Here is a 26619-nt window from a genome sequence, read left to right as displayed (position 1 = left end):
TGCATCAGACAAGATTGTGTTGTTGATGGTGACACATTAGAAATGCCTGAGTGCGAAGTGTTGATCGGTGGTGAACGGTTTTCAGTTCTGGCTGATTCTGGATCACCTTATACTATGGCTGGAGATGCTAATTGAGATGATGTTTATGGTCTTGAGAAGACTGAATGTTTTCCCCCAGACATAAGTCCTGTTGGATATGGGGGAGTTAAAATTGATGTTTTAGGTTTTGTCATAAGGAAAATTCAATTTAAAGATAGAGAGACACTTGGAAAGGTATATGTGGCAAAAAGAGGAGATAACCTTTTGGGGTGGAGGCATCAAAGAGATATGGGAATCAAACTAGATCCGAATTCCCCAGAAAAAGTTCTACTTTTGTCTCCTTCTTCAGTGTCAGGTGACGTGTGTTCACAATTTCCCAAAGTTTTTTGTGACAAGTTAGGATTATTGAAAAACTTTGAACATAAAATCATTCTAAAAAACAATGCTCAACCTTTTGTCAGTAAAGTTAGGAAGGTTCCGCACATGTTGATGGAACCTTTGGATTTGGAGCTTAAAAAGTTGCTGTCGACAGGTGTTATTGAGGAGATTGAGTGCTCTGAATGGTTGGCCCCCATTGTTTTGGCATCTAAGGATGGTGGAAAGGGGATCAGGATGTGTGTTGACTTGCATGGATTGAACAAACATATTTGGGTTGATAGGCAACCTTTACCCAATATCTCTCAAACGCTTGCTTTAATCAAGGATGCTAAATGTTTCAGTGTAATGGATCGATCTTCTGCTTATCATCAAGTTCTATTGCATCTGGATTCTAGGCATTTGACTTCCTTTGTGACACCTTTGGGGGCTTTCAGGTTTATTCGAATGCCCTTTGGGTTAGCTTCTGCTGCGGCTTGCTTTCAGAGGGTGATGAATAAGGTGTTGATTGGGTTGCCTAAGGTTTTGGTTTTCCAAGATGATATTCTGATTTATGGTAAGGACGTGCAAGATCATGACAATGTACTTTGGAGAGTTTTGCAACGGTTGCAAGAAGCTGGTCTAGTTATCAAGAAAGAGAAGTGTAAGTTTCGTGTGTCGTCTGTAGATTACTTAGGACACACTATATCTGCTGATGGTATCAGCCCTAAACTTAATTTAGTTGAGAGTATTGTTAAAGCTCCAGTTCCGGTTAGTAAAGATCAAGTTCGTTCATTTTTAGGGTTGGCCGAGTTTTGCTCCAAGTTTAAACCTAATTTTGCTGGGGTTTTCTCTCCTTTGAGAGAATTGCTCAAGAAGGGTACTCAATTTACATGCTCAAATGATTGTTCTTCTGCTTTCGATTCCATCAAAAAAACAATTAGTCACATACCCACCTTAGGACACTTTGATGCCTGTAAAAAGACGATTTTGTCTACGGATGCTAGTATGCTTGGTTTGGGAGCAGTGTTATCACAAATTGTTGATGGAGAGCTGAGGATTGTTGCTTTTGCTTCTCGTTCACTCAGAGGTGCTGAGGAACGCTATTCCGTGATTGAGCGGGAGGCATTGGCGGTTTTCTGGGCTATTCATCACTTCAAGTTCTATCTTTGGGGTTTACCTGTGACAGTTAGGACTGATCACCGTCCCTTATGCCATATTTTCACTTGCAGGAATGCGTAAAAAATGTTTCGCCAAGAATCAAACGTTGAATTGAGGGACTGTCAGATTTTAATTTCATTGTTGAGTATGTCCCAGAATCTATGAACGTGGTTGCAAACTGTCTTTCTAGGTTACCTGTAGATCAATCTGGTGCAGAAGTTGATGGCTCTTTGGTTGGATGGGTGCATGAGCCTGCTGTCAATCAGGACGAGTGGTCTTTGGTTTCTCACGATGATAGCGATTTAGAGTTACTCAAGAAATTCACGATTGAAGGTTGGCCAGCAGAGAAAGACATACCTGAACACTTGAAGGGTTTCATCATGTGTTTTTGATGATAAACTGTTGAGGGGAAATAGGGTGGTGCCTCCTGGTGAACTTAGGAGCAAGTTAATCAATTTAGCTCATGAAGGGCACTTGGGAAAGAATTTGACTAAAGCTAGAGTCCGTGTGTGGTACTGGTGGCCAACGATGGACAAGCAGGTTGAAGAGATGGTTAAGGATTGTTGGGAATGTGCGAATAGTGATAAAAGCAAGAAAAGTCGTACCACACCACTTTCACCTGTAGAGATTCCGGCTGAACGCAGGTCCAAGTTGGGTTTGGATATTGCTGGTCCATTTGAGTCTTTTGCGTACAAGGAGCGTTATGTGCTGCTTTTAGTAGATTACACTTCCAAGTGGGTGGTCACCAAGTGTGTACCAGCCGTGAACACTAGGACTGTCATTGAGTTTCTGTCTGAAGAGTTTTCAAGAGAGGGAATAAAAAAACACCTTATTACTGACAACGGTGTTCAGTTTGTCAATCATGAGATGAATACATTTTTGAAGGAATTGTCCATTGTACATTTCAAGAAAGCTTTGTATTCTCCGCAAGCCAATGGTCTGGCAGAAAGAATGAAAAAGATTGTAAAGTCTTGTGCTCAAAGAGCCATGCAGACTAGATCTTCACTAAAAGAAATGCTCAGAGAAACATGGTGGGCCCACCGTAACACCCCCAATTGTTTAACTTTAGTTTCCCCTTTCTCTGTTTTGAGAGGGAGGAAACCTCATGACAAATTAAATCCTACATGGTTGAATTTGAATGTTGATGGTGTACAGTTGGATGAATGTGTTGTTTGGAGAAGGAAACTTCACCAGGATAAATACAAGAGCAGGTTTGATTTCAGAAACTCCTCTCTTCTTAGACAATGGAGAGTGGGAGATGAAGTGTTAGTTAAGAGACCTGGCCTCTTGAGAAAGGGCCACTCACGATATATGGGTCCATTTATCATCAAGGAGGTTAAGAAAAATTTTGTGGTGTTGGATTCTGGTGAAGTGTGGAGTATGTCTCGTTTAGTCAAATGGGAGCCAAGTTCTGAGGGTGCTGAGCGTGAGGGTGTATCTTCTGATGAGTCTACTCACAATTCAGTGTCTGATGATCATAACTATGTTCTAAAAGTTCCTCACCCTGGTAGCCATCGAATATTGAGATTTAGACCATCCTGGCATAAAGACTATAAAATGTTTTGAATACAAACATTCATTATGCACTAGTTGGTGGAGATCTATGGGAATGATTGTTATTTTGCTTAATTTCTGCTGTTTAAAGTTTTTGATATTTTGGGGAGGGAGATGTGTTGTGGTTTTACTTATGTTATGTTATTCTATCATTTTCACTGCTCTTGCCTGTGCAGCTGGGTTGTGTTCTATATTCTACCTGTCATAGCCTAGCAACAGAATACTGGCAAGCTGGAGGGGAGGATTCTGTTTTATTGAGAAGCTAACTGCTGTTAGGACTGGTGGTTTTCTTGACTGCTTCTGGATTAAATACTACATATATCTACTGGATTGTTTCATGGACTTCTTTCAACTAATATCATCATTACACCCCTGTTATATTAATAATGGGGTAAAAAGATCCATGTTTGATAGTAAGGGAAACTGTGTCTGCACCTTGGGAACAACTTGTGACATTTTACATATATTATTTGACTGGCAGAAGGTTATAGATATAAGAAAAGACTTTTCACACCCGATTTTTAAAACGTATGATATCAAAAATAGGGTTCAGGCAGTAAACCTTTTAACTGAAATAAGTACTTTGGACATACTTGCTGCCATGGGGAAGTTCATTCAAAAAGTTAAAGTATTCCAGTAGGTGCTCTGTGTATATGAACTGTGGATAGGACAACTGAGTGTATCACATGAAATGTTATGATGTTTTTAAGAATTGGGATTTAAAATGTTTGTATTAATGTAAGTTTTAAAAAGCACTGACCAATAGGTTCCGCCTTTGGGACCTTATAGGTGTTTAGTTATCCAGCACAATATCCTTGGTGCAACAACATCAACTGTTGCATGGCTAAACACTTATAAGGTCCCAAAGGCGCTTTTGGCTATGCCAATGCTTGATTTACCCCTTATTACCATAAACATTGCCTGCAACAAGCACAAATATAAGTAGCCTCCAATACCTTGTAAAACAGCTATACAGGGTTTTAAGTTGAAACAAGCCCAATTTGCAGATCTGGGCCAATTTCTGAGCATTCCGATTCGCTAATGGGAGCTACTTTAATTTTGACGGACAGGCCTTTTTCCTGTCCCAGTCCAACTCTGTGGGCATATTAAAAGAATTACAAAAGCAAAGAGACAACCCACCGTTTGAAGATTACTGGTATAGGGCAACATTAGGCAGGTATTATATCAAGCAGAGTTTGTCAGTGCATTTCATTTGTATGCACTGTGTAAAAATGTCATAATACAAAATATATATATATATATATATATATATATATTTTTTTTTTTTTTTTTTTTTTTAAATGAGCCTTGCACGTCTCAGTGTGAGCCCTCTCGCTCCCCTGCCATCCCCGACTCAGATGACCTGCACACATACCTTGTACTCCTGGGCAGCCTCTCCAATTGGAAGCATCTTGTGAGCCGTGTGATCACATGGCATGCTGCGACCACACAGATGGGCTCTTGGTCATCTTCACAGAACAGTTTGTTTCTCTTCGTGTTCTCGGCAGAGATTCGCCTCCTGGGGGGGTCGCAGTCGGTATCTGAAGTTGTTTAAGGGTTTCTACCATGTTCGCCAGGTGCCTGTTGGGCAGGAAGGTTTTGTTCTGAGCGAGATCTCTGCACTGAGGGCAGGGGAAGTCTGTCTGCTGCCCCTCCCAGTACTGAGTGATACAGGACAGACAGAAGGTGTGTGCACACTCTACAGACACAGGGTCTGTGAAATATTCCAAACATATGGAGCACATGGCCTCCTCCATCAGACTCTGGAGCTGGTTGGACGCAGCCATATTGAACCTGCGCTGCACACAGTTACGTTTTGTCTCTCACAGAAGAGTTTGTGAAGTGGGTAGGGTCTGTTCCTCCTTCCTTACAGACCCTCCCACTTTCACTGGCTGCTGCACATGCACAGCGCATGCGTGAGAGTGTCATTTGCTGATAAGGGAGTGTTTACAGTGAACTTTAAATGGTTCAGGTCTAACGCAGCAGAGCACAGAGTGTCTGTAGCATGCGCTGGGATCATGTGCAGCAGAACTGAATCGTCTGCCTGTAAAGCAGGCCTGTCAGCAGCAGAGCTGATAATATCCAGAGCTTACCTGGGACGATTGGCAGCTATACTTGGGTGCCCTAAGAATGTTTGAGCCTGTAGTGTATGTGCCCACATCTGGGAGTGTTAGGGTCTGTACTGCTAGTGCTTACATCAACAAGTGGGAGTGGCTGCAGCAGAGCAAGTTGAGTCTGCGTACAGGCCGGGAATGTCTGCTTTATCCGTGCCCTCTGAGACACCTTTTAACCGTTTTAGCTCTTTACTGAACCGCTCTTTGCGTGCTGGGACGGAACACCGGGATGGTCAAACCAAAACTATAAGCCTATAAAGGCAAAGTGTAAATGCTGTTAGCTAAAAAAAAAAGAAAAAAAAAAGCCACGGCATCGCTCTGGTTGATGTTTGGGAGGTGGGAGGGGTGTTCTGTGCAGAAAGGCATTACGGCGCTCTAGTAAATAAATAAATAAAACAAGCGTGGTACGCGCAAGTGAAAACGACCGCGATTGGAGCTGAAAGTGCACACTGTGCTTAATGAGCCATGACGAGGGAGGAAAGCCGCGCTCGCTCCCGCAGACCCCAGGCCAGTGCAGAGCGAAGGCGGGACATGAACCCGCCTTTGGCCAATTGTGTGCTGTCTTTCTTAGAAAGACGCATGCAAAGGCCAATAGCGGGTGAAGAAAAAAAAAAAAGCACACGCATGAGATTGTGTTCCAAAGTTTGAAGCCCTTACTAAATGTCTCACAGAGCGGCGCATGCGCACTGGCTCAGGCGAGACCTAAACATTTTTAAGGACTATTGGTCTAAATAAACTTGTTTTTGAACTGAACTGAACTGCTAAGAAAACTAGAAACATTTAATGCAGATTAACTTCTCAGACAGGTCACAGCTAATGTGTATAATAAAAGCCTAAATGTCTAACCCAGTAATTAAACATTAAACTAAAAACACAATCTCTATCAAAAAATCCTAGTTATACTTTACAAATAAGTATGCAGGCAAGCAGTCTCGACTCTTGACTGGTTCCAGTTTATAATAAACAATTATGTGATGGAAGAAATGTCTGAATTGATCTCAACCACTGTTAATCACTTGGCTCGCGTTCCAAACACCTTGCTTTTTTCACCAACTATGCCACTGCAGCTTGAGGCTCACTATACGATTATCAGTCCTGGGCATGCTCTAATAGGAACAGTCCTCCTCAAACTGCCAGGCCAAATCTGCTCTAGATGGGAACACAAGCAATCCCAGACCCGTTTTGACCAGCTTAGGCTAATCAGTGAGTTATAGTTTAAGTCTTGAGGCAAAGTGAGCATGGGACGTAGCACTTGGAATGTGAACAGCAACAAACAAGGTGACCGAATGAATGCTTGAATTAATCTCAGTCACTGTTGATCACTCAGGCAGCATTCCGCATTCCAGTCCATCTTTTCTTGTCTATTGTGCACTCTAGACAGAGATCTGCCACATGTAAATCAATCTTGACCAGGGTCTAAAAGTCCCAACCAGGTCTGCCGAACGTCTAGACATGATCCCCTCCAGATGGTAACACAAGCAACCACAGACCCGTTTTGACCTGCTTAGGCCTAGGCAGTGAGTTATAGTTTAAGTCCTGAGGCAAAGTGAACATGGGGCGTGTAGCACTTGGAATGTGAACAATAACAAACAAGGACACAGAAGGAATGCTTGAATAAATCTCAGCCACTGGGGATCACTCAGGCCGCATTCCAGTCCATCAATTCTTGTCTACTGTGCCACTCTAGACAGAGATCAGCCACATGTAAATCAGTCTTGACCAGGGAGAAACAGGCCCAGCCAGGTCTGCCGAACGTCCGAACAAGGTCCCCTCCAGATTGTAACGCAAGCCACCACAGATTGGTTTCAGCCTGCTTAGGCTACATCAGTGAGATTCTCAGGCAGATTGAGAGATGCAGTGGTGCAGGGCCAAGATGCATATGGCAGGTCTCTGTCCAGAATGGCATAGTAAGGTGAAAAACAATGGCCTGTAATGCAGCTCTATGAGACTGCCAGTGGCTTCGATTATGTCATGCACTCCTTCCATTACCTGTTGCTTCATGCTTCAGTTTGCAGCAACACAACTTACTTTGGGGAAAGAATCAAGCAGCTTTTAGACAATAACTATCGCAAGTAAGCGTAATCAAATACTGCAGTTACTTCAGGCCCTAAAAAACAGTAACAAAGTGAAATAAAACATCACATTTTCTTACACCTGCTGTAACAACAGTGGCTGTTGAAGTTTTAAAAATGAATAGAACTATGAGCACTTACAGGTATGCCTAGCCAACGAATAATTCGAACCGCCGGTTGTGAGCCCAAATCCTTCAGGTATTTGACTCGAGCTTCGAGGCCTGGTTAACAATTTGGGGGGCTCTATTTCGGCACCAAACTCTGCTCCAATCACACCCAGCAAAACAATAGCAGTAGCTTGCTTGCGCCGCTCTTCGTAAGATGAAGATATTTTCTTCATTTGCGGAGGGCCACAAACGCATCCTAGATACAAACAAACAAGATTATTCCATATCAGTTATTAGAAAATGTATTCACAATAACACAATTTAAAATTAAATAAATGAAAATACTGCAGAAAAACATTAACACGACTGAGTTAAGTAAAACCCTATATTGTGTGATATGACACGCATAGCATATTTAGCTCGGCCAGCCATGCCTGCTAAGTAAAGCAAATGGAAATGCTATTTCTAAGTAGGAAATTCCATATCTGTCTGGATCGTTCAGGCTCTGAAAAATGTGATGGGAATACACCAAGTAAGAAACTAATGTTCATCTTTTATCAATGCATAAGAGGATAAAAATAAAAAAATCCAACTGTCAGCTTTCCTGGAAGGCAGCATGGAAAAATGGTGCCAAGGTTCCAGACATATTGATGTGCAACACGTTCAGACTTGTTTGCTATGCTTAACTGGCTGTTAGTGGAACAAGAGATATTTTTGTGATATGCCACCTGACCCATTAGCATAGAAGAGGAGCATGGCACTTCATTTGCAGCAAAAAACAAACCCTAGCTATATTACATGACATGCATATGAAAACATGTCACCACAGCAGGCAACTGCGCAGCACTGCGTGTGTTCTACAACTGGAATTAGTAATTGTGATGTAGTGTTCCTTCCAAACCTGTCCTCGCCTAAATAAAAAAATACACTGATATAAGCCCATAGAAACGCCTCATCACAAGCCATACTGCAGGTCCAATTAGAGCGTGCCATTTTGACACCGGAAGCAGGACGTGCCTTTGTTACCCCGCCCACAGTCCCAGCAAGAATAAAGCTCTACAACAATGGCTGCAAGGAGGGGGCCATTCTGCATTTGCACCAATTGTTCCATCAGCTGACCTCTACAGAAGGGAATTGCTAAATGCTGCCTGGCTCCTCGGCTGACAGATGAATGATGGGCCGCTCCATCCGTTTCCGCCATGTCTGCCGCCCGCCTCCACCGCAGCCCAGGTGCTCAAACAGTGAGCCCGGTGTGACATCGGCGATCAAGACGAATTGGGAGCAGCTCCCGATCCAAGATTGTTTTATAACCGTTTAATTTCGTTTCTTGCCCTGCTTGGATGAGCAGAAGCCGGGTTATGGATTTCTATTCTAATGTACTGAAGCAGGCACTGAGAGGCGCCAACGAAGCGCGTGCTGGAAGGGGAGGGGGCCGCGGGGTCGGGATCAATAGGCGAGGCACTGACCCCTTCCGCTCAGCCTCCGCAGTGACCACTGCTCGGTGGGGGGATGGGTGGGCGGGGGTGAGGGGCAGCTTCCAGTAGGAAATTACACAACAGGGGCTCTCAGCCCCACTTCCCTCTTGCAAACGCTGCTTCCCTCTCCCCTTGTTTAATTTTAGCAACACTGTTAACTCTTTCTGTGTCATGAAATTACGCGATTGAGGGACGAAATTTTCTCACAAATCTCAGTCAAGCTTGGCAAAGGTCTCATTTGTTGCACAGGAAATAAAAGGCCTGTCCGCTGCTTAGATCACGGCACTGCTACCTTTAACAGCACATTTACATTTTTTTTTTCAAATGACACATATTTCTGGAGGTTGCAAAACAATGTAAAAATAATTAATTGTTTACATTTTATTCCTCACGCGTTCATGTTTAAAGACACCTTTTTGTAATAAAGGGAAGCTGTCTTCAATATTAATCTATATAGTTTCAAATTAGGATTTTCAACAAACCAAATGTAATTTAAAATACCGGTAACTCGCTCAATGTTTCCTACTAGTAAATTGCAAAAGGAGGAGTGTACGCGTTGTGCTTTCGGAGAGAACACTTGCGTTAATGTTAAGTGTTAAGGCCAACAGACTTGTCATACACATTTAAGTGGCATGGTACGGAGGACCCTTGAAACCCTGCACTGGGTGGTCCAACACCCACGGCATCGGGCATAAATCGCAGTATTTCTAAACAATCAATAAATGGCGGAAGCAGTTATTTGGGTTTTCGGATATAACATGAACCCACCCTAGCCACGTAAACGCTAATGTAAAGTCGACGACTTCATCTGGGAGACTGTCGTTGCCGGCCGGGAGCTCCTTCAGACAGTCAACAGAAAACATGCACCCTTATTATCAGTAACTTCAAAATAAAGGTCACTGCTTTATATATTTTCACCCTAAAAAAATACTCCCGAAATAATGACTTCCTCTTTTTTCATCTGTCTCCTAAAATGTTGTCATTTCCTCGCTTTGACGCGCTCCCATTTAACCATGTGAAAAGGAGACACACAGACCCATTGGACGGCGATCACCTTACCACAGGAAGAAAATTACCAACACCAAACAGTGCACTGTGGTAAGCAAGCAGCAAGAGTCATTCTTAATGCTGCGCACCCTCCATTTCTGACAAGAACGATTTTTAATTATCTGTTAAATTTCTGGAAAACCTAATCAGAGACATAACATTTATGGGTATGTCATACTCGGTGAATTTTCCAGTATATTCCCAAAAATACTAAGAGATTATTAATTGGGTGACATAAATAAGCTTGTGTTTTGTGACCCGTTTTACTGGATTAATTGTAAAGGACACATACATGGTTCCGTGTATACGCTTTCAAAACAAAGCTTATCTTTCTGAAAACGACACCTCTAGGGAAATCCTTAATGACAGATGAAAGCAACATTTCTTAGAAATAGGTGTGGAATTGGCCTTTCAACAGGAACAAAGCTGGTATGGCAGCTCTGTGGGATCTTGCAGATGTCAATGCGAAACATTAAGTCCACTGATTTGATTTCCAGCGAGTCCAACTCGGACTCAATTCTTCCACAGTTGTGCAAAGGATTATCTATGTGAATAATACACAAGCAGCAATTCACAAAGGCATTTTAACAAGTATTTGCATTAGTACTCCAGTAGAGCTACTTCTTGTACTCATAAATACAATTCACGGACGTGCGGGTGGACAACTCTGACTATGGCAGCTTCCATTTCTCATATGTGGAGTTATTCTGCATGTGCACATAGAACAATGCTCAAGCAATTCTACGTTTTTGGATTAATGTGGGAGTGTCTGAAAAATATCTACAACAACAAGGAGGAAGAAAGCGAAGATCAAGGAGAGGCACAGGGAGGAACATGCAAATACACACCTTCAAAATGTTAAATCATTTGCAATTCACAAATGTTGCAACTATTCCAGTGGTACAACACAAAGAGGCAAACATGTACTTCAGCCAAGCCTTGGAGTAAGTTACAGACCACCCAAGGCCTCTCCTAGGTGCTGCTTGGGAACCACTTAAATAATTGAGACAGGGAATAACACTACCGGCACAAACAAACATAAAATCAATTAAAAGAAAATCATGGTCATGTAACTTTAGAAATGCAGACCCATATACAAATCACACAGTAAAAATACTGAAACAAAGGATAGAAAGACATATAATTAATTCAAAACAATCATATCATTTTAGACAATATAGCCATCTATACAAATTACATAATAAAACAATGAAAAAACCCCAAAACTTGTCATATATCTTTAGAAACTGCAGAAACCTACAATAATCATTCAGAAAGATATTTTTATTTACAAAAACTCAAATATTAAAATAAATAGTTATTTAAAACAAATTGGCATATATCCTTGGACGCTGCAGACACCTATTCAAATCACATGGTAACATTTTTTTTTTTTTATTAATGTAACAAATGGTAATTTAACTTTAGTCATCGCAAACAACCATACAAATCACATTGTATAAATGTAAACATAGCACTTTAATACTTTGAAAATTAAAAGTATGAAAATTGTAAATTGTTAATTGATTATAGAAAAACAACATATCATCTCACATCCAAGACTACTGCTCACACTCAGACATATCATACCACACTGTATGTCCCAAAATACACACACAATCCAACCCACCCACCCATCCCTCCACCCCTCCTTGATGTTTCACTATTTGATAATCTGCAGGAAAAAGCCAGATAAAGGGTGTGAAAAGAGGAGGACAACTGGCTTTGTATATATATATATTATTTAAGCATGTACATGTCTTATAGAAATGATCTAAAGACTAATTCTAGTCCTCAAATTCAAGTGGAGAACGAATGTATCAATTTCAATTGAGTTTTTTTCCCCCTCTGCTCCAAGTGATAACAGTGGTTGACGCCCTATGCCAAGGGCCATTGAATAAGGACAATTAACAACTATTAATGCCTGGCAGCTGGTGGGTAATTAGCCAATGAGTACCAATCGCTTTAACTTTCACCCGACACAAGTAAATAAACACATCCACTGACACCCGAAAACCCAGCAGTAAATACCAGCAGAAACATTTCTTTTAGACAAATGGTGACTCTATTCTAAAAGTCAAAAAAGAAGCTGCTCAAATAACATAAAATGTTTATTTCTGTTGGTGACTATATACAATAGAAATTTTCTATTTTCATGCCATGCTCTCCAGCCATGTAAAAAAAAACAAAAAAACACTTCTTTTGTTAAAATATGCGCTTTTTGGCTTTTGTTAAATGGACGAACATTATGCAGTTAATTCTTGACAAATGACCTGCATGCAACCGATTTCAATGTGTGTTTATTACCGATTTCGCAGCTGGGAAAATACTGTGCTTCATGCCGCGGTGTTTACACTAATCCCACAACACAAACTCCTCCCAGGATCCAAGCACAATCAATATCTAGCATTGATTTTACCATCGTTCTGCAGTACAGATTTTTTGACGCACATCAAAACCTCCCAAAATATATATTTTTAGGAGGTAGGGGCTACACACTTAGTTGATTTGTTTGTACAGGGTTTGTGTTACATCAACATAACGTGGATCGATGTTCCTGGCAACAGTCGATGAGCCTATCCTTGTCAGTGTTACCACGCAGGGCCAAGGCCCACAAAGCTGATAGACTTCAGTACATATGGAGTACTCGCCGGAGAAGGTGTTCTAGTGTGTTCAGTGGATAACTAACACACTAACCCTCTTTCTGACAATGTTACACGTTACCACCAACCAAGTAAATAGACAGTTCTGTCACACTGACAGCTGGGGGCTGCCTTTATAAACGCCTGGTGTCATTAAATAGGTAACATAATTTTAGTCCAACTTTCAAGTAGGTCCTAGACTGGTAGGTAAGCCCATTAGGGCAAGATGGCATGTAACACAAGGTTTATGCTCCTAACTTCCACATAGGTTGCACACAAAAAACGAAGACTTTTTGGACATAAATAATGAAAGCTGCTGTGCTTTCCAACGTCATTTAAATCTAGGTTTCTTTATTGCAGTACACTTTATCGACATCACCAAACCAAAATTCTGAACATGAGAACTGGACCTAAATCATTAGAAAAAAATAGGCTCATCAAAACTTGACCATTGGAAGTGACACGTTGAACAAGCAATGCACTGCTCTGAAGCAGTTTTTGCAGTAAGGCTTGCAACAACATCCCTGCCTCTCTATGTGAACATGCGTGGCAGTATCTTACTTCTGCCTTCATGTTTTAATTGCACTTCGTGCTCTAAATTCAGATTTGCTCCAGTTTTCTTTTTCTTGACACCTGGACACAACATGCATCTTTCCTTCAAGATTTACCACCACCTTGGAAATATCTTGCTGGCTTTTACAACAGGGCTTGCATTAAAAAAAAAAAAAGAAATAAAGCCACACTCTGTCTTTCCGAAAATAGAATCAGGAATACAATTTCATTTCAGATCATTTACCATTTCAGGTCATTGATAATCAGTTTTGTTGGGCAATTATAGATCCATACAGTAAGTAAAATATTTGCATCTATGCAAATGCAAAACCAATAAAATAAAAAAATGCATAAATTGGACTCCTTCCCAGATAAGTATTGAAATAGCTACATATTTGCATTAATATTTCCAATTCCTTATTTATTCTTCTTAAAGAAGTATGGATAAAATCACATGGACAAGGCTTGAGGACCTAGCTCGTCAAGTGTCAAAAACACATCAAAACACAATGGCAGAATTAATTCAACTTGCGCGGCTGCGCATAATAGAAATTTTCATACAAATATGTTGACGGATTCTTGCCGCGACCATTTTCTATGGCAAGCTGAAGTCGTCATGGTTAATACAGCTCTTTTTTGCTGCATAGCGGGTGCTATTCTAGGCTGATAGTGTGTTTAAGCCCACACCAATTAAATCAATATGGCAGTGCTCTATTCAAGGTGAGACCAAATAAACCTGTCTGGAGCTTTGAGCAATAGGCTTCACAGTACACTCTGAGTGCTAAGTGCCTTTCAGCCCAGAGATCCGTCATTAAAAAATCATTAGCCATCATTCACTCTTCCTAAAAAGCTTAACATCTAAACTTGTTCAGCATCCACTGAAGAATTAGGATAGACTGCCGCACACTCATTAACACCGGGAGATGCTAACAATACGTGATCGAACAGTGCACTCACCACAACACAAACTACTGCTTTTAGCTAATTACTAGCCTTCGAATCCGCTCTATCCCACAATCTATGGCGACGAGAGCAACGCAGAGGACAGTAAACAATTCAGATTGATTCAATTGATGCAGGCGCATCATGTTAGTGGCCGTTTATCAAAAAAGGTCTTTCCTTAAGCTTAGAGGAACATAAGGCATACTGATTTTAAGCATTTGAGAATCCAGCACACAAATAATTTATGGTGCATGATTTGTTTATTGACTATTTTTTCATGCAGTCTTCTCCCTTATAGGGTATAATTTATAGGGATCTAGCGGAAGATACCAGGCATGATCCCGGGCACGCTACTGCAAAAGGCATGTAAACTCGAGCTCGAGGACAGTTATTCTTCCACTTTAGGACTGAGGTGAAGGGGTAGTGAGAGGAAGTGAAACACAGGCAGAGATCTGAAGGCACATACAGCCCAGTATCGAGACGTGATGTAGGTGAAAAAGGGATCGGCGTTCACTACGGAGATCAGTGCTGAATCGGGATTGCTTTGCCTTGTCTGTATTCAATTTCAAGATTGTTTAGGGAATTCAAATTACAAGAAGAAAATCCTAAAAAATCGAATTGAGCAACAGGTCTCAAGAACCATTCACCATTTTGTTTATAAATGTTAATATTTTCAGTTAAGGTTTCCCAGTACAGTTCAGTGGAGAAAATGAGTAAATGGCAGAAAATAAGCACCCGACCTTTCCAAAGTGGTCTCCATCTTCACCTTTTATCGGATCTGCTCCAATTAGTCGGATTCCAATAGCACATGCGCTCGCTGTATAGTAAGGATAAAGGTCTTTTTTGCTAACTCAATCACACCATCGCTGGTCTTGGCCATTTTGTATTTGCCTATATTTTATTTCTCCAATATAAGAAAACAATATCCTTGGACTCCTGGACCTTCCAGAAATAACCTCTTTGGATGAGTGTTTCTACGTGTGTTAGAAAGGAGCAAAAAACTAATGAGTGACAAATGCACAAATGTGATCAGGAATAATTCCTTGGCCACTCTCCATGGTGACAAGAAAAATCAATAATATTTGGAGCATGCTGATCACTTCAGCAAAAGACTGTTGGGGATTGTTTCTGTATTTTCTTAAACTCAGAAAACCAGCAGTCGTGTTCATTCTCACTGCTCAAGAAAACAGAGTCCCAATACATACACAGGCAAATTCAAGTATTTGACATGGACATTTTATCACTCAGTTAAACACAGTACTAATCTGTCGAGTCCTATATCTCAAGTTGTGGTACATAGTATATGACACAATACTTTGCAAAATTAAAATAGTCAGCATAAAATACGCAACATTATATAAATCATATTTGGACCTACTTTCAGATATCAAGAGTTTGAAACGCTCTTGAAATAAAACAATAGCACAACTGTTAAAACGTGCAATGCACTGACAACCACACGATTATACAGCTTTTATTAAGTGCCCTGAAGCAAATGTATTGTTTTATTTGTAGTACAAATGCCCAAGCGCTAGATCACCTTTAGCTATTCTTTTATGTTGAAAGAGAACAGTGAACAATTCCCATGTGTTTTGGCTACTGTAGAGGGACGAGGTCTACTTTATTAACCGCTAGTACGCTTTTAACTGTAAATGTAGGTTTGAGCAAAAAAACTAAATTTTGAACCCACAATTGTATATTTGTGCCAACAAATTTACATTTATCTAAACAAATGTATAATTGCTGCAACAAAAATATATTCTCAAAAACAAATATAAATTCAGCTGAATATGTTAGACAAAAAACTCCATATGTGCATTTGTTTCACATAAACAATGCACATTTGAAAAGTACCTTTTTAATAATGCATTCTTTCATCTAATTTTCTTCAAATGTCATGGGTAGTAAAAAAAAAGTTGACTCAGTACTGGTTTGACACTCAAATGTGATTGAGTGTGAATCCTGTGCTAAAGTATAAGTGCAGATTTTTTAAATGATGTAAATCTGCTCAGGAAAAGTATGACAGGAAAATTGAAGGCAGAATTTGAAAATATGTTGCCTACTACCAGATTCACAGACCCATACCAACAATTATCAGCTTGGTATATGACCTGCCTAAGTCACTTTAATGCGTTTAGGTTCAGCTGCCATAAAGGATGGACCCTCGGATCCATTTTTAGGTCTCGCCTGAGCCAGCGCTTTTGCGCTGCTTTGGCGAGAGTTTTAGTAAGCGGGATTTGGAAGTGCAAACTAGTGGCTTTTCAGGCCTCCAGCTTGCGTTTGCGATGTCGTGCATGTGCACAGCTGCTATCCTTTCTAGCATCCCTAGCATGGCAGGCTTTCCTCCCCTCTCTCACCCGCTCCTCCCCCTCCCTTACTGCGTGACAACAGCCTGCGTGATCACTTTCGCAGCCGCTTTGATGTTCTCAGTGAGCCGCGCGGCCACTGATAACATCAAAGCGGCCTAGAAAGTGCACACCATTTGCCAGCCTGTGTGCCTCTCTCCGAAATTTAACACCTACAGGACGGCCAGGCCCCGCCTCTCTATCTACTTGGTGTTTTTCAGAAGGGGGGTGCATTTTGTGTTCTTATGAATAAGACATTGCGGGGATTACTGAATTATGATTTTTTAACTTGCAGCCTTCACCGCTTCCGGGTACAGTTGTCAGCGTTCTCCAGATCCTGTTCCTTCAGAGGCAGGTATTGCAGCCAGTGCTGTCGAAAACATGTTCAGCAGTTCGGGATACCAATCTTTACCCGTGGGTGACGGTGATGGTTCTCCATCTGACTCTGGGGTTTATGGATCTCAAAAGAGGCTTTTTGATTTTGGGAGCCCAGGCAGCACCTCTGATCCATTTTCAAAAGGCTCCTTGACGAGTGACTTTTCAGGTGAGTCCTAGCTCCATTGCAAATCATGGCAGCACTGCTGCAGAGTCCTAGCCATGCGTGTTCTTCTCTAAAGCCCAAAATCATGACATACAATCAAACAGAGCAAGAGATGAAGGCCTGTCCTGAGGCTGTTCCCCACATCGAGAGTGTGCACCCGTCATGGTGTGCGCGCGATCACTTTCACTTTACTTTCACGGCCAATGTTTGTTGTTGGATTGGAGCCTGCACGTCATGTTTAAATGTGGCATTTGAAACAGCCCGTGTGGGGTGATGGGCGCATTTATGTGCTGTTAGAGAAGTCACCTCTTTCTGCGACGCGCTTCCTTTAACCCCACAGACCACTGAGAATTCCCCAATATTAAAAAAATCACCGAAAAACTCGCCATTTCCGACAGGCTGTAGGTCTGCCCCTCACTGTGATAACTCTTCAGTCTGTTGGCCACGTTGTTTCTAACACTCCTGCCGCACACGGGTAAGTTAGACCATATTATATCCTGTTTGCCGCGTGAGAATTATAATGGACATTATATCAACTACTGGGTGATGCTCATCGTGTTTCCCTTACTACATGATTCATGCACAGGAATGCTGGAGCCTCCAGAACTGACTCTCGAGTAGTTTGTCTACAAAACCTTTCGACCTTCCAATAGTTTGGTGGTGATGCACAGGCATTAACCCGCTACCCCCCTCCACACCACAAATGAGGCTGTGGCAGAATCAAAGCAGAGGTTCAGTGGTATCGCTAGTCTGCTGATGGCTATTCCTTCAGTCTGCACTCCAACTCCTTTCAGTCTGACTGAAAGGAGAATCAAATTGTGGTGGGAACACACAAGTACCTCATTTTGCGATGCACGTGTGTTCTTTTTGCCTGTTGACATGTTGTAGGAAACTGAAAGGTCATGCTGTCGCAACATATAGTTCTCAGTGTATTGTGACTCTCATTTTATGTTCTTTTAGGGTGCTCTTTCATCGTTTACGCATAAGGGAGGTGGCATGTATTAAAATAGATCGCCATGCATCATTAATTTAGTGAGCCAGTTTACATTGTTTTGATGCCTTTGTGTACATCATATTTTCCAGTGTGCAATTGCATTTGAAAAAGTCCTGTTTGTTGTTTAGCTTTAACACAGATCAATGGGATAGTGGCACAACAAAAAAGTTTAATGGATATCCCTGAAAGCAAATCAGACCTCGTAATTGCCTTATTTCCTACGAGCATAGCAAAATCAAATATACTACATACCCAGGGTTGGTGCCCTCATTCTCCACTCAGCTGCCCTGCCTTGCTATTGTGCACATGAGAAGCTAATTTTACCTTGTTTTAATAGGGTTGTTCAGTTGTACATAATGTCTTCTTGGTTTTATTTAAGTCAGCAAAAATCCTTATAACAGTTGTTTATTATAGCTTTTCAGCATGTTGCACAGTGGTCATAATGCTCTACAACATAGCTTAAAAACATTGGCAAAGCCAATAGCTCTGGCTATACCCTTATAAGATCCTAAAGGCGAGACCTATTGGCTATGCCAATGCTTGTTGAAATGTTGTCATGGAATGGCAAGTTAAGAACAACGTTACCCCTTTCCGTGAGAGGGCAATATAGGAATATTGTCAATTAAATCCAGACTTGCTTAAGGAATTTACAAAAGCAAATCTACATCTAAAGACCTGTGTTCACAGGAGCTTACTCTGATGCATGCTCTATGCACAAAACCAGGGTCTACTAAACACGGGCTTACTGAGCATATGTGAGCAGTACATAGAGGGTATGACCGCGGATTACACCCTTTTTATTTTCACAGTATGCAAGGTGTACTGCATACAGGGCATAGCTGTAGACCATTTCTTGTGCGTAGTATATACAGAAGGCCAGTGCTTAATTTACACTGGTGGTTTCCGGTGCTCGACACTGTCACTTAATTCTCAACACAAGCACTGTTGACAGTCCACCACATGGTGGCACTGCCTCTCCAAGTTTGAGATGAGCCCAACAACAGTGTTTAATAATTCAACATACATTAAAATGACAATTCAGACCATTCCATGCCATTCTTACAACTTTGGGTGGCCTGTAATAGTCTGGATGTCACACTTTGGGAGTGCAATGGTTAGTAGTTGTACCGGTACTGTTATTGGCAGGCATGTCAGGGGCAATGGGTGGTGCAGGCTGCATGGCCTCCTGAGAAGGGCCCTGGTGCTTACTTTTTGTTTTACAAATTAAGCACTGTATGACAAAGCACAGGTGTAGGTGCACTGCAAACAAGATTACGTCACATGCAATGCCCTGTATGGACCAGGCATGGGACATGGGTGCAAGCCATGCCTCTCTGAAATATGCTGAGGTGAACTGCACTATTGATACAGATAATTCCCACTTCCCATGCCTTGTAGGTTTCATGAAATGGTGAAACTTACACAAGGTGGCTGTTGCATAATACAATCAAGAAACATCATTTTCTTACCTCACATAGGCAATGGACTGTGTTGGGATCCTGCCTGCACTATGCACTTGTGAACTACGTAAACGGCTGAGCTGCAGGCTTTGCTCTGGTAATACTAGTCAAAGTACATAGCTACTAATAATGCCCTAGGTACATTGTTCATGGGTGTATTGCACATAGGGCACTGGCTGCATAGTAAATATTGAGGTATTATCACAGTACATATTAAAGACTATTTATAGTCAAGTTATTGTCACAGTCAGGACTATGGCCAGGTATGTATAGACACCATGGACCATCCCCAGGGTATAATAAGCACAGGAGACGACTAAGTCGTGCGCTCTATGTAACATGCATGGATGTACTTGGGACGAGTACCCTAGCCATGTCAGTATTATGGATTGCTGTTTGCACTCAGGGAGCTGCCACCAGCCACACAGGAAAGGGTTGCAGCGCTATCCCTGTGCATGTAGGAGCAGGATGCAGAGATGGAACTGACTTGTGTGGTCATGTCCAGTTTGCTGTCAAATCTGACTGCGTTGTGGGGAGTGCACAGAACATAGCCACAGACTATGCTTTGTGAAAACCAGAAGGAGGGCATCATGAAAACATTCACAAAACTAATGAAATACACTGGAAATGGAAACCTGTGATACGAAGTTTCTCCTAATAGGTAACAATTGAAAAGCAGTAAATAAAAATACAATTGATCCAGAAAACCTAAATATAAAGGAAGCTATGGTTAGGATGCAAAATACCAAAACTCCTAAAGCTCACCAGTTTCGGTTAGCTATGTCACAATGAACCCTCCTATACACTGCTACGACTCCACACATGAAATCAACAACACCGCAGATGCCACCACATATCACATAATTGATGGCATCACATGTAACAAATCGGCTCATCTGGACAGGAATCAAAAGAAGACACTATTGAAGGACATGCCTTGTTTGTACTAAGCGAAGACCTTCTGCACACAGTGAACAGTCTTTGACCATACCCTGTATGCACTGTACTAGCTCATTGAGTTCTTTTGGCATGGTGGCAGTTGACAACTATATGCCTTATTTACATTAATAACATGGGGCAACTTTAAATACTGAGTATGATTCAAATCTTAGGTGTAGACCCCAATTAATGACATTCAATTCAGCATTTACATGACTCAGTCGCTAAGTACTGCATGCAAATATGGTGTGGAATGTTATATGTTGTGTTGTGTTATGTTTATTTAAAAAGTGCATTATCACTCGCAAATATATCCTGGCGCTGGGCAGGTGTATGTGCCTAACCCAGCCAATGGCAGCTTGGTTAATTAAAAAGCATGTCTTCAGCTTCTTGCCAAATTCAAGAAGAGAGAAGAAGGCTCTGAGAGGAGTGAGTGGTAGTTTCACACTTTAGAAGTAATGTATGAGAATGTCCGTCCACCTGATCTTGTTCAGTGTATGCGTGTGATGTATGCGAGTAGGAGTCCTGCAGAGCTGAGGTGTCTGGGTGATTGACGGAACGGGATGCAACTGTTCAGGTGGGTTGCAGCCATTTCAACGCGGCTGTTACTACGTATGCCGTTATGCCAAATGCGTTACAACACATGTGACGTAACAACGCGTACACATTACGACGCTGGCCAATACATCGCATGCGCTTTTAAAACGCAGGCGCTTTTAAAACGCATGTGATGTAATGGCGCCGGAGCACAGATGGCGACGCTGGAACCGGGAGCAGAGACGGCGACGCTGGGAACGGGACCGGGACACAGGAAACCGGAGCAGAGACGACCACAAGGAGAGAGAGGTAAGGGGGATAAGGGTTTAGGGTAGTCTCAGGTGGTCGTAGTGTAGGGTAGTGTTTTAGGCTTTAGGGCTTAGGGGAGTGTCAGGGGGTTGTAGTGTATGCTAGTGTTTTAGGGTTTAGGGCTTAGGGTAGTGTCAGTGGGTTGTAGTGTATGCTAGTGTTTTAGGGTTTAGGGTCGTGTCAGGGGGGTGTAGGGTAGTGTTTTAGGGTTTAGGGTTGTGTCAGCGGGTCGGGTACGATAGTGTTTCATGTAAAGGGGATAGACTGTGCGTAGGGGTAGGGTCGTGTTCTGAGTACTGTTTTAGGGTTGTGTACTGTTTTTACTGTAGGGTAGTGCTATGGAGTGTGTTATGTAGGGTAGTGTGTTAGTGTTTGGGGGCTATTTTGCGTTGTAAATACATGCGGGGAAATAGGGTCCGTTGTAAAGGCATTTAGTATGCATTTCAAAGGAAATGCAAACTAATGCCATCCGTTGTAAAAACATGATGGTATATGCCAACTAAACACCGCGTTGTAAAAGCACGCGTTGTTTTAGTTTGCGATGTATCGTCATCCATCCAACGAGAGCAATATAGTTCCCTGTGGTGTGAGTTCTGTTTGGGAGGTTGAGGATGAGTCTGACTGACGAGTTCTGGATGGTTTATAGTCTTCTAGTGAGCTGCCTGGTGATCCTGGCATACAGGTGGTTCCCATAGTCCAACTTGCTTGTGATTGGGCGTCAGTAACAGTGTTTCTAAAGTTGCTCGGAGGCCATGTGAAGATTGTCCTCAGACTCTTCAGGGTGTAGAAGCAGGATGCAGAGATGGAACTGACTTGTGTGGTCATGTCCAGTTTGCTGTCAATGATTATTCTGAGGTTCCTGGTGTAGGTCCGAGTACGACCAGCCACCAGTTGGAATCACAAATTGAGGTGTCCTTGCTGAAGATAACTACTTCTGTCTGGTCAGTGTTGAGTTTGAGACAGTTGGCTTTCATCCAGTTAGCGACTTTGGTCCTGCAGGTGGTGAACTTGTTTCTTGTGTTGGGGATCTTGTCTGGGAGGGAGCGAATGAGTTGCGTGTTGTCTGCGTAGAAGAGGATATTGAAGTGTGCGCGGATGGCATTGGCCAGAGAGATCATAGGTGCTTTGAAGGGGTTGGGGCTGAGCAATGAACCATGAGGCACTCCGCAGATGAGTTTGTGGGCTTCCGAGGAGTAAGGTGACAAGCTGACAACTTGTGTTCTATCAGTATCCAATCATGGAAATGATTTGCAAGAATACCACAACCTACTATAACACTACTATAAACTATAACATCTATTGGCAAAGCCAATAGATCTGGTGCTAGCAAATTGGTGGGATGATTACTATTAAACATATACCACAAAAACAAGAAAACACACTGATGCCTAAACGGGACTGCAATATTTTTGCATTAAAAAAAATTGAATTAAAAAAATAATCATTCCATAGAATACCACTCACAGTGTTAAACAGTCGCAGGTTTAAGTTGGCTGACTTGTTGCACTATGCTGTTGCGGCGAAAGAAAAATGTGAATAACAGATAAATAGACCAATAGACAAAGAGGGCGGATCAAGGCCCCTGAATATATATATATACAAGTATGCATTTTTATTTATGAATTCTTTGATTACATGAGGCTAACGGGATAGCTAACGCTTTCTCTAGCTCAGACCTAAAAAGGCAAGAACACCTTCCTGAGAATCCAGCGTAAGAGACATGTAAGAGTAACTGCCAAGTGAACTGATCAATAAGAAAAATTAATTCACCTCCCTGTGGGCCTTGGTAAAACTTAAAACCGAGTGCATTGAAGATTTTACATTTTGAAGTATGATTACTATTTAATAGAAAAGGAATGTAAGAGTAAAAACCCATTTGAAATTACAGTCCTTTTGAAAGAGCCTCGTAACTTAAGCCTATTCTTTATGAAGAGAACAGGTTCTTATAGAAAATCAATAGGTAGGCAGGTAAAATTAGATAGCTACGGTTTGCGGGGAATCAATAAGAGATACAGCAATATCACAATGCGAGCTATTTCAAAATGAAACCCAGATTTTTGTTGTTTCTGCCGGAGCCCGTTCGGAGCCTTTGAGTAAGACAGAGTATTTCTAATACAGCCTTCAGTAGTATCTCATTTGGTCCACTACGGCAATCCTTATTTATTAAATTACTGCCCGTGCGTTGATATCATTAATTCATAGCTCTGTGCATTGTTGTTTAAACCTTTTAATAAGTCCAAGTAAAACTTCTGTATAAATGGCTAATTTAATATCCCAATATATAAGTCACCACAACAAACCAATGTGCCTTTTGTCCTTTGTGAGGCCTGGCTTAAACTATCTAGTGCTGCACATTAGACCTCATGAATACAATTACATCGATAACAATTGTAAACACTCATTATATGAAGCCGAACAGCTATCAGGATCCTCAGAGCAGATGTTCAATATTTAAAAAAAAATAAAAAATGCATGAAAATAAGAGAAAGGTACAAGGCAGCCTATGGAAGCATGCAATTCATTTATATAATTTTAAAACAACTTGTTTTTTATGTGTATACCACATCATTCCACATTCCTACCATTTCTAAGCTCTGTAAATAACAGGTGTTACTATTACCCAATTTAAAGGTAGTCAGTTTACCAAGCTCGGAAGGATAAAAGGCTGGGATGGACTTGCATGGATTGATACTTGAGGCCTGCCATTCACCGTGGGTTTCAGCAGACAAAATTCACACCAGAGGGTGGGGGCGCTAGAGGGCGCGCACGCAGTATGGCCGCACTTCGGTGAGGCTCCTGCTGCCTGGACACGCTATCCTACAAATATCCTGCTTTCCCGATCGCCTGCCGGACCGTGACCGGGTGTACCTGTGGCTGCTGGTCCCCGGCGGCCCCGACTGAAGTTTGGAAGCCGAGAGCCCATCGAGGACTTTGTGGGACGCGTTGCAAGTTCCGTCGGACCGGTGGCTGAGGCGTGGCGGTGACGGCGGCCAGGGTCTGGAGCCACGCGATCCCGGTGCTGTACACGAGGCAGTTAGGCCCCGGCCTGCCCCCTGGCTGCTGCGGCGACCGTTGCTGTGGAGAGCGCGGGGGCTGCACGGTGTGCAGAGGCGGCGAGAAACGGAGGGGCTCTGGACTCTTCTCGTGCCTGGCTTGGCCCCCTCCCACCCCCCCGCTGCCGTGTGAATTGCCTGGGCCTGGCGGCGGAGAGAGGTGATCCTGCGATTTGGGGGCGAGCGGTGCTGGTGGCCGGAGGGGTCTCTCTGCGTGGCGCCAGAGGTGAACCGGCCCCCCCCCCGTCCTGGACTGGACGGACTGCACTGCTTGGGGCTGTGGCGGATGGGTGCCCCCTCCCCCCCCCTGCTTTACCTGGGCACTGCTGACTCGCCGCCGGGGGTGCTCCGGACTCCCCCCATCCCTCCTGCTGCACTCACTGCGACAGGACTCTGCGGCCTACCGGAGGTGGCGCTGAGCCGAGACTGCGGCGGGGCTGCTGGCGGAAGAGGGATACGCCGCGCTGGCCTAGCGCTGCACGGACCGAGCTTTCACTGCTGCTGGGGACCCCTGGGGCCTGCTCCTGGACGACTCCCCTTGCCTCCCCTCGCTGCGGCCTAGAGGCCCCCCTGCTGGTGCTACGCTGGTGTCCCTGACGAGAGGGCTTCTCTTTGTGGGCTTGCATCCTTCCGGTGCGCGAGCGGCCGGGGCCCGCGGCGGAGTGCTGGCTGATTTCGCCCTTGGGGCGGTGTGGACTGTCGGAGGGCTCTCTTCCTGGGCTACTCCTGCATTGCTGGGTGAGGCCGTCGTCTGCACCGGCGCCTACCTGGGCTGAACTGCCCTTTGCCGGCCCCTGTTTCCGACCTGCTGGCGACGAGGACGGCCTTGGCCACTCTGGGGTGTGAGGCAGCCCCCCACAACGAGCCCACGATGGGCAAGCATGACGCTAAACAGGCGAAGCTGTCGTTTGCTGCCCCAGCTGCGAAACCGGGGCTGCGGAGTGCGCCGGATGATGGAGGCGCACGGGCCCCTCCGGGGCTGGACGTGGCCCCGCCGCCAATGGATTTGCAGCAGATGATGCGGGAGATGAGGCAGGGCTTCGCCACAGTGGTGGATAAGGTGGACCGCCTGACTTCCCGTATGGATGCGTACGCGCAGTAAATCGATGCCCATGAGGAGCGCCTTACTGAGACTGAACGGCGGTACTCGGAGAACGAAGATACGACTACTTCCCACTCTACACAGCTCACTAAAATGGACAATGTCCTGCGCATTATAGCTGCTAAAAATGAGGAGTTGGAAGCCCGCAGCCGCCGTAATAATATCCGCGTGGTGGGTGTGCCAGAGTCCACCAACACGGGGCGCATGGAGGATTATGTGGAGAAGATTCTCATTGCCTCTATTGGCGCGGACGCCTTCTCTAAACAGTTCATCGTGGAGAGGGCGCACCGGTCACTTGGCCCGCGGCCGCGTCCCGGCGCCCCACCCCGGCCCATCATCACGCGGCTCCTAAACTACCGCGACCGAGATGCTGCGCTGCGGGCTGCGCGTGCGAACCAGAATTTGTCCTTTGAGGGTGTCAGCTTCACCGTCTTCCCAGATTTCACGCCTGTTGTGCAGGACCAGCGTCGTAAGTTTGTTGATGTTAAGAAAAAGCTGAGAGCTCTCCAAATCGACTATGCATTGCTCTATCCGGCGAAGCTGCGTGTCACCCATCAAGCGAAGCAACATTTCTTCACGAACCCGCAGCAGGTGGAGGACTTTTTGAAATCCCTGCGGAAAACGCGTCGTGACCGGCCTGATGAAGAGGATGTGGCCCCAGAGAACGAACATTGACTGCTAGCCTGTGGGTTAACGGGATCCCTTCCCTGCATTACTGTGCGACTTCTCTGTGCCTTTCCTGTTTGCCCGCCCCTGTGAGCCACTTGATGGGCTATGTACTGACTGAGTGAAGATGGCCCGGTCGCGTGCTGGACAGGGATCGGTAATGTATGCCAGGCACCACCCTTTTCCCTCCCTTTATGACTATGGTGGGTTACGGGCAGACATGGGTGGATCTGTGTGCCCTCTGGATGTCCCCTGTAGGGTGTACCCCCTGGACTCTATTGACTGAGTTGCTCCTGTTGAGCTTTTTGAGGGTTCTGATGGGTGGGGGGTGGGTAGACATTTCTGGCGAGTTGGGGTTGCTTCAGTGGGTGTGGGGTGGGGTGGTGGGACGCGGGGCTTTGTGGGACTGCTTTCGGGTGGTAGGGTGGGATCTGGGGTCAAGGTTCTGGGGGACTGAGTGCCTCGCTTCCCCCCGTTGCTCGGCACTGGAGCCTGGTGCTGGGTATCTGCTAGGGCAGGCAGCCGGGTTGGTTTTGAGACCCGGGATGGTTCTTGATGTTGTTGTTATGTTTGATACAGCTGTGTTCAGGACGCTGCCGTCCACGGCATCATTC

At 43.8% G+C, this 26619-nt stretch overlaps 1 protein-coding gene across 4 annotated transcripts in view; it reads right to left on the bottom strand.

The window, feature by feature from the left end:
• WDR7 (WD repeat domain 7) overlaps window positions 1–26619 on the bottom strand; it is a 1596127-nt gene that overhangs the window by 636696 nt on the left and 932812 nt on the right. For all 4 annotated transcript variants that reach the window (XM_085630124.1, XM_085630134.1, XM_085630121.1 and 1 more), the window contains one exon: window positions 7436–7657. In XM_085630124.1, the coding sequence (XP_085486250.1) occupies window positions 7436–7657 (222 nt within the window). The remainder of the gene's footprint in view (window positions 1–7435; window positions 7658–26619) is intronic.

Source organism: Triturus cristatus, chromosome 2_1, assembly GCF_964204655.1.
Source record: "Triturus cristatus chromosome 2_1, aTriCri1.1, whole genome shotgun sequence".
In the NCBI taxonomy this organism is placed as follows: Eukaryota; Metazoa; Chordata; class Amphibia; order Caudata; family Salamandridae; genus Triturus; species Triturus cristatus.
The sequence above is the reverse complement of the archived record's forward strand: the minus strand, read 5'-3'. Positions and strand labels throughout refer to the sequence as shown.